We start from the raw sequence: 14,999 nt of genomic DNA on the forward strand, positions 1-14,999 counted from the left end.
CCAGCACTGTTAGGATTCCACCACTCCATCAATTAATGCATCGCTGTCAGGAGAAACCAAAAGGCTTTAATTCGGACTTGTTAATCAAATTAAAAGGGCATGTTTCCAATTGCTTTGCCCATTTAATAAATAGCTCTACTCAACCCTCTACTAAACCCGGTTTAGCAATACAGACAAATATCGGTAAACATTTTACAGTATATGAACAATGAACAGGTCATGAAAGGAAGGCAGACAACAAATAAGGTTCCAGCCAGGTCCTCTCCTGTAGTACACCGCTGGGAGTGCTGGCAAGGACAGAGCTCATCTCAGCTTCAATGATGCAGACAAAAAAGATCCTATGCGCCACACATCACTGCAAGACCCTGTGGATAGGTGAAAGGAAAGCTTCAGCCCGCGCTCTAGTCAAGCCACACCTCTAACACATTTCATTCTGCCCCAGATCTTAATCATGATTGGCTTAAGCCCAGGCAGAGGCTGTCATTTCACGTATCCACCAGGGTCTTATAGTGATGTGCAACACATATGACCTTTTTTGCCTATAGAAAGAAGGAAGCCAGGCAGTTCAGGCTGCACCCTCAACCAACCATATGAAAGTTTACATATATAAAAAAAAAAAAAAAAAAAAAAAAGTTTGAAATCTTTACTAGAAGGTTCAAAGAGCTGCAGGAGGTCTGCTCTACGATGAACGGAACCCCAAGCTGTACTCGAATATCAAAAAAAAAAAAAATGGTGCATGTTTTATGCTAAAAACAGTACTGTTGTTGTGAATTCATTAAGAAAAAAATAATAATAATACATTCATATTTCTGTCAAAGAGGTGAGATTGTTTAGGCCTTAGGAACAGATGATCTACAATTTTGCTATCATTGAACTATTACCCTCTTGAAGAACACAAAATACATGATCACTACATTAACTATTGAAAACTTTTACAAGCATGCATTGGGACAAAAACTCGCTGAAACAATGGTATCTTCTGTCACCAAACAAAAAGCTGTTTACTTATTTTGTTGGTTCGAGTGAGAAGGCCAAACTTGCATAAGTATTTATCACATGGAAATAACCCTTAACTAGAGAACCCCATGGTACGTAAGTAAAAGACTGTTTGGGTAGTACACAACCACGCAAATAGATAGGACAAGGTTTGGGTTATACTTTGGAGTACCTGTGACCAACAGCCATTAAACCTGAATGACCAGAACAAATATCCCATTGTCTCAGAAAGTGAAAGATCAATAAGCCAAGTAGTCAGTGTTGTCCTAGCTTCTCATGAGACAATGGCTAAGATATGAAATGGAGATCTCCCCCACAGGGCAATAAGACACCTCTATTAGAAAAGTAAACAATGGGACTGTATGCATGAATGTTCACTGTTCGATTGAAGACACGACGAGGAAACATTGAAAATTGTGTATTTTTTTTTACATCATAATATACGTATATTAGAAGCCGGGATATGATATCTTATTATAGAGTTCATCTCAAAACCTGCTGTAAGATTCATATACCAGTATCATCAATAGTTTTCTAAGCCATTCAAATTATATATATAGGTCACAACTGAGATTATAATTTTAGTATCTAATGATCTAAAGAACTTGGTCACAAAGAAATTATATATGAAAGTATGATTATAAGTAGAAGTGTTTTAGCAACAAATTAGTATTAAAAAAAAACATAAATCATGATTAGAATTGTATAAGAATTTAACCTATGTTTAGATAAACAAATATTGATTGGATACCCAAATTATACATGTATCCATATCGATAATAATTGTATGTGATTTGTTTGATATATATCTAACCTGTGTCCTTTCTAAACGGACTAAAGATTAACAGATATACAGTGATATGCATATATATCACTAATTATGCAAGTGATTATTGGAAATTTATGTTAAAGCGTATTCTACATTATGCCATAATTCTTGAACACTCGAATATATTCGTTAGAACATACAAATAACGAACACATATTACAGAATTAGAAAAATATTCACTTAAAGAAATAAAACACCAAACATAGGTGAGACACCTGGTGGTGGAAGGTGCTATTACCTTAAAATCACGAGACTCCCGGGAAAGCTAACCATTAAGTCTGTCGGCCAATGAGGAGGGAACACATACCCTCTGGGCAGAACTTAGTATAATTTTATGATCCTTTTGTTTAAAAGGATATTTAAGAAACTAGAAAGATGGAGAAAAAAAAGGAGGAAGCTCGGAGGAGAGAGTCAGGGGGAAGCTTAGGGACCCCCCCTGAGAAGGGACACTGGAAGACATGCATGAATACACATTTTACATTCATGAAGATCCCTGCTCCTTGGAATGTTGAAGCCACGGCAGCCATCTTAAAATTCCTGGTAACTAATACTCCACACTAATAGCCATATTGGAAATGGGTAAATATATGTTTATCATCTATTTTATGTTCTCTTAAATATTGATGTTTTTGAATATCCTATTATTGAAATACTTCTCCCGAATCAATAACCGCCTTTTAGATTTTTCTCTAAATTAAATTTTTCTTACATTTCTTTTTGCATAGATGCCAATTTTATTGACAAACAAATGTCTAATTTATTTCACATTGTTAACCACTTACTTACCTGCAGTATAGTAACGGTTGGATGTGTGAAATACAGACAGACATTCTGTTTAATTGTCAATCAAAAGGTTATTGATTCTACCGAGAAATGATAATGGTGATAATTGTGTCCAAGGTACTACTACGCCCAGTTTGAGGGTGTTCCCAGAAATTGTCAAAATGATCAAGTAATGTAATCTGTATTTTAATATTTCATGTAAATAGTTGTTTTCTGTCAACCAATAAATGTAGCTATTTTGTATGATCACTCGTCTCCGTGAATAAGTTTCACATATATAGACTGTGTCATATAGACTGATTCTGTATCTTAAAAATATCTTCGTTAAAAATTACTTAATAAATATTGTGCGGGAAAATGTCCTTAAAAGCACAACACTGTATACATTTCGGTTCCATGCACACTAGGCAGCAGATAAAATGCCAGCACTGCTGGCAGAAATAAAAAAAAAAAAAAAAAAAAGCTCCTATGGAGCATATTGTACATGCGTTTGCATTAATAATTATTTTTCCCCAAAACACTAGAAAAAAAAATAAAAAAAATAAAAAAAAATAAGGGGGTTCTTGAAAAACGCTAGATGCCCCTAAACAGTAGGTTTATGGGCAGGAAGCATTTTTTCTGCCCGAAAGCTCCTCTTAAAAAAGGCACTTGTATGTTTTTTTCAGCCTGGAAATGCTCCTCTACAAATATGCCTGTAAATGCGCAAATGTGCATAGTAACATAGGCCAACATAAACATTGCTTCTACAGGCTGAAAAAAAAAAAAAAAAAACTCCAAAACGCTTGTATAAGTGGTAGCTTTTTTTTTTTTTTTTTTCCTTTTAATGTGAAGTGTGCATGAGGCCTTTGAAGGTGACGATTTGCACAAATCATGCTAGCATGGCCACCATTTGCTCTTGACTAGAGGATATCATAAAAACAGTCCAGCATGAAACAATAAAACCAGGACAAAAAGTTCTATTTGTTTTACATCGTGTAATGGATTGGACTTGATGATGTATACAAGATACAGAGTTTGTTCTTACCTCGGTAGTATGCTTTAGTAATTGCATCAAATTCTTCTTGTCCAGCTGTGTCCCACAGCATAAGCCGAACATCTTCCTCATTTATCCTACAGGATGGGAAATAAATAAATAATAAAAAATAAAAAAATAAAAACAAAAAACAAACAAAACAAAAAAAAATTCTCAGTTTCCAAATTTTGTCTTCTCACTATTTTTGTTTAAATATTTCCTGGGTCATTATGATTGATTAAACTTTAGTTTACTTGTACAGGCAGTTCCCTAGTTACAAACATCTGACCTACAAACGACTTCTACTTACAAATGGAAGGAGACAACAGGAAGTGAGAGGAAATTTACCCCTAGGAAGGGAAATTCACTCCTGTAAGAGTTATTGTGGGAAAAAGGTGTCTCCACTGATGCTTTATCACCATGGCTTGCTTCCATAACAACCCAAAATGTTCAAAAAAACTATTGTCATTGGGACAGAAAGTGAGGTGAAATCTTCTGAACAGGGGCACAGACAGCAAAACAAACATTACAGGGGTGATGATAACCCTTCCCTTCTAAAATGGCTGGAGTTTGAATTAAATAAAAACACAGGTTGACTTGCGTTGATGCATGTGCAGTGCATCTTGTGATTTTCACATCCTGTGGGTCACAAAACAAAAAACAGAGCAAATTTTAAACTTTAACTGCATTGACCTGCATTTTACATATGTTGACTGTGTTGCGTTAAAATGCAACATGTACGCTTGTACAGAAAGCAGGCCAATGCAGCATTGTAGTGTAAACAGGACAAAAACAAAAAAACAAAACAAAAACACTGCACTAGTTATTTTAGCAGTTATTGGTGACAGATAGGCATGTTACAAAATGCTGCTTTTCATTTATATAGCACTGAAATATCCTGCTCCATCACATAGTACACAGATCATTCACTCCAGTTTCTGCCCTGGAATATCCTACAGTCAAACATCCCCACCAAGTCATGTTGACAAAAATAATGGCGTACGGTGTCAAAGGAAAGTTAGCAAACAGTACATTTTTGGGTTGTAAGAGGAAACCGAAGCTATGGAATCCAGACACCGAGGCAATATACACCTCCATGCAGAAAAGGTCCCTGGGTGGAACACTTGACTGCTATAGCGCCAATCACTACAAGGTTTTGTATTTGTTATCTACAGAATCAACATTCCAACTTAAAATGGATTGCTATGAAACATGCTATGTTTAGGAAACCAACTAGTCATTCTGACACGCAACAAAATGTGCAGTCAAAAGGAAAACGAGCAAACATTACATTTTTGGGAGGAAACCTGAGCTAGAAATTATAGACACAGAGGCAATATACACCACCATGCAAATTGTGGTGGTGGTACAAAATGTCTAAACTGCTGGCAACAAAACATACAAAACACACCAAATTAGCCATTTTCTCTCCCCTGTGTTATATGACTCTTTAGTGTTACAAGGTCTCAGGTGTGAATGGGGAGCAGTTGTGTTAAATTTGGTGTCATCACTCTCACTCTCTCATACTGGTTACTGGAAGTTCAACATGGCACCTCATGGCAAAGAATTCTCTGGAGGATCTGAAAAAAAAGAATGGTTGCTCTACATAAAGATGGCCTAGGCTATAAGAAGATTGCAAAGACCCTGAAACTGAGCAGCATGGTGGCCAAGACCATACAGTGGTTTAACAGGACAGATTCCACGAAGAACAGGCCTTGCCACAGCTGACCAAAGAAGCAGAGTGGACATGATCAGCATCATATCCAGGTGTTGTCTTTGGGAAATAGACATATGAGTGCTGCCAGCATTGCTGCAGAGGTTGAAGGGTGGGGTGGGACGTCAGCCGGTCAGTTTTTAGACCATACACTGCATCAAACTGGCCTGCATGGCTGTCATTCCAGAAGGAAGCCTTTTCTAAAGATGATGCACAAGAAAACCCGTAAACAGTTTGCTGAAGACAAGCAGACCAAGGACATGGATTACTGGAACCATGTCCTGTGGTCTGATGAGACCAAGATAAACCTATTTGGTTCAGATGGTCTCAAACGTGTGTGGTGGCAACCAGGTGAGGAGTACAAAGGCAAGTGTGTCTTGCCTACAGTCAAGTATGGTGGTGGGAGTGTTATGGTCTGGGGCTACATAAGTGCTGCCAGTACTGGGGAGCTACAGTTCACTGAGGGAACCACGAATGCCAACATGTACTGTGATATACTGAAACAGAGCATGATCGCCTCCCTTTGGAGACAGGGCCACAGGGCAGTATTCCAACATAACAACCCCAAACACACCTCCAAGATGACCACTGCCTTGCTACAGAAGCCGAGGGTAAAAGGTGGACTGGCCAAGCATGTCTCCAGACCTAAACCCTTTGAGTATCTGTGGGGCATTCTAATACGGAAGGTGGAGGAGCGCAAGGTCTCCAACATCCACCAGCTCTGTGATGTCATCATGGAGGAGTGGAAGAGGACTCCAGTGGCAACCTGTGCTGCTCTGGTGAACTCCATGCCCAAGAGGGTTAAGGCAGTGCTGGAAAATAATGGTGGCCACACAAAATATTGACACTTTGATACCAATTTGGACATTTTCACCTAGGGGTGTACTCCCTTTTTGTTGCCAGTGGTTTAGACATGAATGGCTGCGTGTTGAGTTATTTTGAGTGAACAGCAAATTTGCACTGTTATACAAGCTGTAAACTCACTAGCAAAGTGTAATTTCTTCAGTGTTGTCACATGAAAAGATATAATAAAATATTTACAAAAATGCAAGGGGTGCACTCTCTTTTGTGAGATAATGTACACACACACACGGCAGTGCTCGGTCACTGTGAAAAGAGGCAGTCTGAGTCCAGCTGATAGCTTTACAGTCTTGGCTAGCAGGGTTGTGGACAGTGTTTGTGTCACCTAGGTTTCCTCATCTATATGGGGTTAGTGGGTTTGTGCCTGCAAACAAACTTTTTGACTGCTCAGAAATTTCTTTTCTGTGGTTCCTGCAGCCCAAAAGCTTTATAGAGCTTTGAGTGGGATAAAGCTTCCAATCCTAAGTACATGTTTACATGATAATAAGTTCCCGAATTATTATGCAGCTGTGCACAAGTCCTTTTGTGTAAGGCTTGAGGCACCTCCCCAGGAGACAAACCGCTGCAGGAGAAACCTGTATGAACAGACACTAGGAGAGTGTGTCCACTCTAGCCTCAAGAGGAGCAGATCAGGCTGTTACCTAGGAGAATGTTATTATCTGTTCAAAGACAGACTTAAGAGCCTGAAGCAGACCAAACAAAGCCAGCAGGGTGTGTGTGTGTGTGTGTGTGTGTGTGTGTGTGTGTGTGTGTGTGTGTGTGTGTGTGTGTGTTAGATATGCCACATTGGTTATGTCATCATCTAAAAATGCTAGCTGCATGGTCATGCTGATCCGATAACTTGCATACTTTGAGTGACCTGAATCAATACATTGATTAGTAGTTGCGGTTGTAGATTTAAAGAGGAACTGGCAGGAGAAAAAAAAAAAAAAAAAAACGAAAGCCATACTCGATTTGAACTTTTGTGGCAACAAACTTTAACGGCTATGGAGATTAACCAAAAGTTAAAGAGTTCTAAATTGGCATATTTAACTTAAAGGCAATAAATCAATACCCTACAGCAACACCCCACCATCCTCTGCAATCCTTTAGAATATTTATATGTGCAATAGAAATAGACAGACATACAGTATAGATTTGATAAAGTTTACTTACTGAATTTGCCTTTCCAGAAAATCTACGCCAATTGTCTTTTTGTAATCCTTTGTAAATATGCCTTTGCAGTATCTTTGTATCATGCTTGATTTTCCAACAGCACCATTCCCTACTACCACCACTTTAATGGCCACTTCCATATCTTCTTCTAACATCGTGCTTGCCTTGTGTGATCACAGCCGTTTACTGTCTTAAATATTCAACCTGTAAAATTTATAAAGGATATGTTTAAAAGCCACAATCTATAGAAGAAAAACATGTTAAAGTGCACATGTGCCCAGACTACGGACATTCAACTACCGTATTGAAGTCTAAACAAGAAAGAAAATGGTGTCAAAACAAACTATTACAGACTGCAATAGCTGCTTGTAATGTAAATGTTATTCCTTCTCGAAGATGCTCCAAAATTGCAACAAAGACTTTGAAGTTGGGTTTCAGTCAGTTTCCAACATCTCAGAAACATGTGCTGCGCTTTAACCACTTGCCACCCAGGCCAATCCTGACATTTCTCTCCTACATGTAAAAATAATCATTTTTTGCTAGAAAATTACATAGAACCCCCAAACATGATGTCTTTTTTAGAAAAGACCCTAGAGAATACAGTGGCATTTGTTGCAACTTTTTTTTATCTCACACTATTTGTGCAGCAATTTTCTCAAACGCGTTTTTTTGGGGGAAAAAAAGTTTTGCGCTAAAAAAAAAAAAAAAAAAACAATAAAGTTATCCCAATGTTTTTGCATAATAATATTTTTTTTTATTGTACCTTTTTTTTTTTTTTAGTTTGACACTTTTTCAAAAAAGCATTATTCAGATATCCCCGCCCAAAGTCCATGACATCATATGACAGTGGGCAGGCAGGAACGGGTTAAAGAGCGAGCATACCTACAAGATCTGCTCTCATAGAGAGTCAATTAACTAACATTTGCCGCATGCGATAACGCAGTCACATGGCTCATTTGCATAAGTTATTGCATGCAGTAAATTTAGTCCAATTCACTTTCATGGATTGCTCAGAATATGTAAATACTTTAGTTTGCATGATCTTGGCACAGGTTCATTTTAAAGAATCTGTGCACTTTCATATATCTGTATGTATGCATTTGTGGAGGGAGAGAGTGGGATCTATTGGGTCAGGGGATCATAAAGAAAAAGTGCATTTTGTATGAAATTACACGTCTCTTTTCAGATAAGTTAAACGGTCCAGCCAGTCAAGCCAAAACTATTATTTTACTGTTTGGCACATATTGCACAGTTAAACCCTCCAAAGATTTATTATATCCTTAGGGTATTCCACTGAGGAGCCCTCTGCTTTTAATTTTCCAGGTCCATACACCTGCTGTGGCTGCTAAAAGGGCATCCCGGACCACTCTTCAGGGAGGCCTGGCTTTCCCTAACCTCCAGTTGTACTATTGGGCGGTTGTATTTGTTACGGTGCGTTGGGGTTTCAACCAGCCTAGTCAAAACCCGGCGGTCCAGTTGGAGGCTGCCCTTCTTGGTTCCTATGCTGTGGTGACTAATTTAGTTTATCGTGGTCCTAGGGCCCACCCACTGGTTACTGACCCTATATGTACAAATGATTAGAGCTTGGGTGCAAGCTAGGGGCAATTATGGGAAAGACACTACCTACTCGCCTCACGTACCTCTCTGGGGTAACCCACAACTAGGACACCTAGGTCAGATTCCAGATCCCCAATTATGGGTGGCTAAGAAGGTTGTGGCTCTGAAGCATGTTGACTTAGATGGGAGAATTTCTTCCTTTGCTGAATTATGGAAGAGGTTTTCCTTGCCTCAGTCTTTTCGTTATTATCAATTGCGACTTCAAGCCCAACTCCAGGAGCCAATTAATCAGGAAACCTGACAGTATAGAGCAGGCATGTCCAACGTCCGGCCTGCGGTCTGGCTTTGAATGGGCTGCCTGGCTACCTAAACTAGCCTTTCTCAACCAGTGTGCCGCGGGATCAGGGCTGTCGGATGTGAGAAGCTCTGTCAGCTTCAAAAGCGAAAGCAAGGTGCAGGGGAGTGTGATGTGCTCTCTGCTTCCCCCTACAGTGCAGTACCCGGATGAGGAAACTGGAAAGGTACAGTACTGTGCTAAAAGCTAGATTCCTTTTAAAAAGGCTTTATTCATGCATTTGTGCATGTGTGCGCATGTGTCTGTGCGTATGCATGTGTCTATGTGTGCATATGTCTGTATGTATGTATGCACGCGTATGCATGTGTCTGTATATGTACGTGCGTGTATTTGTCTGTATTGTGTGGGCGCATGGGTCTGTATGTATGTATGTATCTTTTAATCCGGACTCCCCCCATTCCTGTACCATCAGAACTGCGCTTTTCTGAGGCATTTGAAAGGTGGTAAAGAGGCATTATGTTGCCTCCTCACCACCCGTTTTAAGCCCATAAATGCAGAATCACTATATCGCAACTGTGCAATCCACATAGTTGCGAGGTAGTGGAAGTGCAGGTCCATTCACCCTGGGTATACCTCCAGCTGCAGCCACAGCATGTGTACATCCTCAGCTGCTCCCTCTGCAGCTAAAGGGGAAGAAGTTAGGGGTGGTAAAAACAGCTTAACCATGTGGTTTTACTGCCCCTTCCAACCTGACATGTGAGCAAGCCCTTGGTTCACATCTGTGTGGCTGCGTGTAGGGCAGCCCATTCATTTCAATGGTCTTCCCTACCCACAAAAATGCAGGGAAAGAAGTCCAAGCTTTTTTTTTTTTTTTTTTTTTAACTGCACCAAAAGCACCCTACATTTTCCAATGTGTGGGGTACCATTAAGAATTAACGCTACCCCTAAAGAGCAGAGCATTCGCCTGAGTGTCAGGAACGAGTGCAACAAAGGCAAGAGAATTCTTGTTGGGCAGTGTATTAGTGCTCGAACGAACACAGACCGAATTTTAATGGTTCAAAGAATGTCCGGCAAAATGGTTGGCCCTCACGCATGTTCACTTCATCAAATATGGCCCTCTTTGAAAAAAAAGTTTGGACACCTCTGGTATAAATCGACTGTTGACATCCAGACATCTTGATAAAACTCTGTGACAAGAATCACTTTGGTCAGAGGGGGCTTGTGTTGAAAGACTGAAGGGGCCCTTTCACTTGGGACATTAAAGGGGTTGTAAAGGTTTGTTTTTTATTTTCTAAATAGGTTCCTTTAAGCTAGTGCATTGTTGGTTCACTTACCCTTTCCTTCAATTTCCCTTCTAAATGTTTTTTTTCTTTGTTTTCTTTGTCTGAATTTCTCACTTTCTGTTCCTCCTCAGTAAACTGTTCAGTAAGCTGTTCCGGCTGACTAACCACCACTCGGAAGATGGTGAGAAGTTTACTGAGGAGAAACAGGAAGTGAGATATTCAGACAAAGAAAAAAAACATTTAGAAGGGAAATCGAAGGAAAAGGTAAGTGAACCAACAATGCACTAGCTTAGAGGAACCTATGTAGAAAAAAAAAAAAAAAAAAAAACTAACCTTTACAACCCCTTTAATTTTTCTGAACAATATCCCTCAAGAAATATATGAAGATAAATTACATTTCACCTTTTTGACTGCTGGAATATTGTATGAGCTTAGTCTCAGACTGTTGTATACTTTTTACCAGATCGTTTGAGGTGTGGCTGTATCCACTTGTTCTATTGTTTCTGTCTGTCTACCCATTATGGCATATATATGCGTTTCTAGCATGTAGACCGAGAGCGGGGTGGGGGATTGCTCCAACAGCCCTCTCTGCCGATAAGATGGTCTATTAATGAGAAGTTTGAACGTACCTGTGTGTCTCTTGTTACTGAATGTAGTTTACCCCACCCTTTGTCATTATGCAAAGAAGGGGGGGTCCCCTGAGTGTAATGACAGCAGTGGTTAAGCAAGCTGATCCAGGCAGAAATGAGGTCGGACAAGAGCTACAGAGCCCTCCACTGGTATGTAGCCCAAGTGTGCACATGGACAGTGGATAAGAGCCCGACTGAAGGCTTTGATTGTGGTGGCCTGGGACTGTTGTACTGAAGGCTGATCATGGACTATTGGGGGCGATCTGGAATGGCGTTTGGAGGAAATCATGGATTACGGAGACTGAAGACTGAATGTCTCGGAAGTACCCTGGGCACAAGAAGATTTGGAGTTTCTGGCCGTTCAGAAAGGGGTGCTGGAGATTTCTTACAAATAGCTGCTAGACTACGCTGAGCAGCAGGGCGGGGCTCTCTTTGCCTGGGACTATCCAGAAGGATGAGCTCAGGCGTGTTCACAAACAGTACGTGCAGATTCAAATTCGGCACTTTGGAGGGCTAATAACAGGCAGTGAGACATTGTCCCGATGCGCGGCTGCAGAGATCAGGAAATGTCTCACCGCCTGTGATTACCGCTGTGCAATGCCGACTTCCTGGTGGGCTCTGCACGTGCTGTTTGCGAACACGCCAGAGCTCATCCTTATCCAGAAGTACCAGCCGACTGTCCTGAAGGGTCGGTAATGGGGCAGAGTAACAGCATGCTTTACTCACCTCCAGCTATGGGTGAAACTTTGGCATCTGAACTAATTTTTTTGTCTTCAAAAAAAGGCCTATAAACTAACAGTAAACTAACCTATTTACATGTACTCAAAAGATAACATTGAATGAGTTCAGGGGCAGTTGAAAAAAAAAAGTGTCCAACTGCCTCTGAACGTCCGTTTAGCAGCAGCAGTCTACATGGGGCCTAAAAAACAAACCTTTACTCCCATCCAGTGATTTAGTCAACGAAAACAAACACTATTTTTGACTAAAGCAATGCAAATGACTAAAATGGCATTTTAGGCAAAGCACTATGGACTAGTCATGTGGGCATGACTTACGTATGCGTTCGGTTCTGTGCGCAAGCACGCGGGACAGGGGGCACTAAACATTTTTTCGCTTTCGATCACTTTTATTCCTATTACAAGGAATATAAACGTCCCTTGTAAAAGGAATAGTGCGTGACAGGTCCTCTTCATGGACATCATAACTTCGCACCCAGGCGTCCAAGGGTCATAGAGATGACTGGGGACCATCTGGTCACCAGAAATCTCTATGCTTAACTTCCAGCAGTGACCGATTCATTCTCCGGCTCGCCAATTGCTATGATTGTTCTTAAGGTGCAGAGAATCGCTGGCCGAAAAAGAGGATATCTGAAGAATGGCAGGCATCATTCAAATACTCCCACTCAAAAGTCAATGAGGCCATAAGACATCCTTGAGCTGGAAGTGGTTAAGGTGTTTCCGATGACAGGAGGAAGGACAGGGTTTCTGACCATGTGAACACTGCGATTGGCTGCGACAGCCATAACATGATTGGAAATCTCCAGATCGCAAATAGAGATCGGGAGCTTTCCGTTAGCCGCTCGTAATGGTGTCGGGAGTGCACAGGGCACGCACACTTGGCACAGCTCTGTTTACATTCAGGTACGCATATATGTGCCCTCTTGGCATTTAGGCCCACCCACCGAGAGGCTGCATATATGCACACTACCGGCGCAGAGTGGTTAAAGCTGAATTCCAGGTAGATATAAAAAGACAAATAAATGCAGCAATGCAAGTGGAGCTCAGACTGGGAGAGGAAGTAGCAGCACAAGGAATCAGTTAGTTGCTGCAGTGTTCATGCGCCAACGTGAAACATGCAGAGTGACAGAGGGCAGAGCTCACCAATGTCTTATTTCTCCTTTTACTGTTCAGTCACAGGCTGGAGCAGGGACAAGAGCTTTAAATGTTTACTTTATTTCAACATGACTGCGCAACCATTGCAGAAAGCAAGGTCCATAGAGACATGGATGAAGGAACTTGAGTGGCCTGTACGGAGTCCTGACCTCAATCCGATAGAACACCTCTGGGGTGAATTAGAGTGGACGCTGCAAGCTGGACCTTCTAGTCTGCATCAGTGCCTGACCTCACAAATGCGCTTCTGGAAGAATGGTCAAACATTCCCATAGACACACTCCTAAACCTTGTGGACAGCCTTCCCAGAAGAGTTGAAGTTGTTATAGATGCAAAGGGTGGGACAACTCAATATTCAACCCTACGGACTCAGACTGGGATGCCATAAAAGTTCATGTGTGTCTAAAGGCAGGTGTCCCAATAGTTTTGGTAATATAGTGGATATGTTGTATTTAGACACACTACCAGCAGCGACCGCTAGGACACACACACACACACACACAACTATTTTTTATGTGCCATATTCACGCTGCAATGCTGGTGTGAGGTGTGGTACGGTAAAATGCAGCATGTATGCATTTTTCTGTAGAGCACTGGATGGCATGCATGCCACCACACAGCGGCAGAATGTACTGTGCTGCTGTGCAGTGACAATCCAAATAGAGGCAGTGCTAAACTGAGCATTACATTGCTCCTTGCACAGTACAGCACAGTTATAGACACTGCATGTGGGCTAATGTAAATGTAGCCCATGTGCGATTTTATGCCGGTGCGAATTGCTGTTGTGAGCGACCAGGTATGGCCACCAAGCTTCTTCACTATAATTATCTGTGGTAATTGCTGGCTGTGTAGACAGCAAACAGTTGTGGCTGCCGGTGACCTGTCATTATAGTGAACAGGGTTGGTGGCCAGACCCAACTGCTAGCAGCAGTAGGAATCCAAAGATTCCTGTTGCATTTCACACCAGCTTAAAATGACAGTGTAAAATGTAGTTTTAAAAGGCTCATTTAAAACGAACAGGTTGTCACAGTTGAAATACCTACAGTATGTTAAATTGTTACTAAACCCAAAACAGTAAAATCAGCCTGTATATGAAGTAATACATGCTAGTTATACACTGTGGAACCTAAAAAGAGTTAATCCTCTGCATTGTGTAAAAAAAAGCTGTTTGATCGTGTCTTCTCTGATCATCCCTTCTCCTACAGTCCCTGAACCATCTCCTGAAAAAAAAACAGAGCCTTGGGCGCAAACTGCACATGCTCAGTTTCAGTGTTTATTGCTAGAGTGTTTTTGTTTTTTATTTGGAGAGTTCATGTGATCAGCACAGGGCCAATTAGCACTGTCCAGAAGGTCAGGGGTCCTACAGACTCATAGGACAATCAGAGGAGAATGAAAACTCCTACAAGCTTTAACCAGACACTTATAGAAGTCACAGGACTGCTATATACTGCTTTGAGAAAAAATAAAAGCTATCTAGCAGTTTATATTTACCAAAATAATTGCATAGTGAACACATGCTCCTGGGTTTAGCAACACTGTTTTACCTGTTAAAGGACCTTTAATTATTTTAGATCAGAAAAGACGCACTGCACAGTCAGGTTTTAAACTAGCGGTGCAGTATGCTCAAGAACACACTTCCAACCTGCTGAGTGAATATGAAGGAGCAGTGGGGTTGATTTCCTAAAGCTGGAGAGTGCAAAATCTGATGCATCTCTGCTTAGAAACCAATCAGCTTGCAGGTTTTTTTTGTTGGTCAAAGCTTAATTGAACAAGCTGAAGGTAAAAAATGATTGGCTACCATGCACAGCTGCTTTTCTGTGTCCTCTCATCATTCTCCCATGTCAGCACATGTCCTCCAACAGAGCCTAGATAACTCCTAATGCTACCCTTCCCCTTCCCAATTTGAGTAGTGCTGTACAGGGGATTACAGGAGGCAAACAATAAAACAGTGGATCCAACTGATTCGGCTTACAGTAGCTGTGTCCAACTGTTATAC

The 14,999-nt window shown here is 41.0% G+C and overlaps 1 protein-coding gene across 4 annotated transcripts in view; it reads right to left on the reverse strand.

Moving 5' to 3' along the window:
* The window catches only part of LOC143989388 (ras-related protein Rab-23-like), a 62,258-nt gene that overhangs the window by 35,627 nt on the left and 11,632 nt on the right, over positions 1-14,999 (reverse strand). For 3 of the 4 annotated variants that reach the window (XR_013277027.1, XR_013277029.1, XR_013277026.1), the window contains exons 1-2: positions 7,351-7,406; positions 3,633-3,718 (exon numbers count right to left, since the gene is read on the reverse strand). Coding sequence is in view for 1 of the 4 variants with exons in the window: in XM_077489508.1 (XP_077345634.1) it covers positions 3,633-3,718; positions 7,351-7,505 (241 nt within the window). In the remaining 3 variants the exon portion in view is untranslated. Of the gene's footprint in view, positions 1-3,632; positions 3,719-7,350; positions 7,555-14,999 lie in introns of those variants that run through there. The other variant, XM_077489508.1, reaches the window with a different exon arrangement.

This window comes from Lithobates pipiens, unplaced genomic scaffold (assembly GCF_037356315.1).
Source record: "Lithobates pipiens isolate NorthernLeopardFrog02 unplaced genomic scaffold, aLitPip1_a1.2 Scaffold_18, whole genome shotgun sequence".
NCBI classification, from domain to species: domain Eukaryota; kingdom Metazoa; phylum Chordata; class Amphibia; order Anura; family Ranidae; genus Lithobates; species Lithobates pipiens.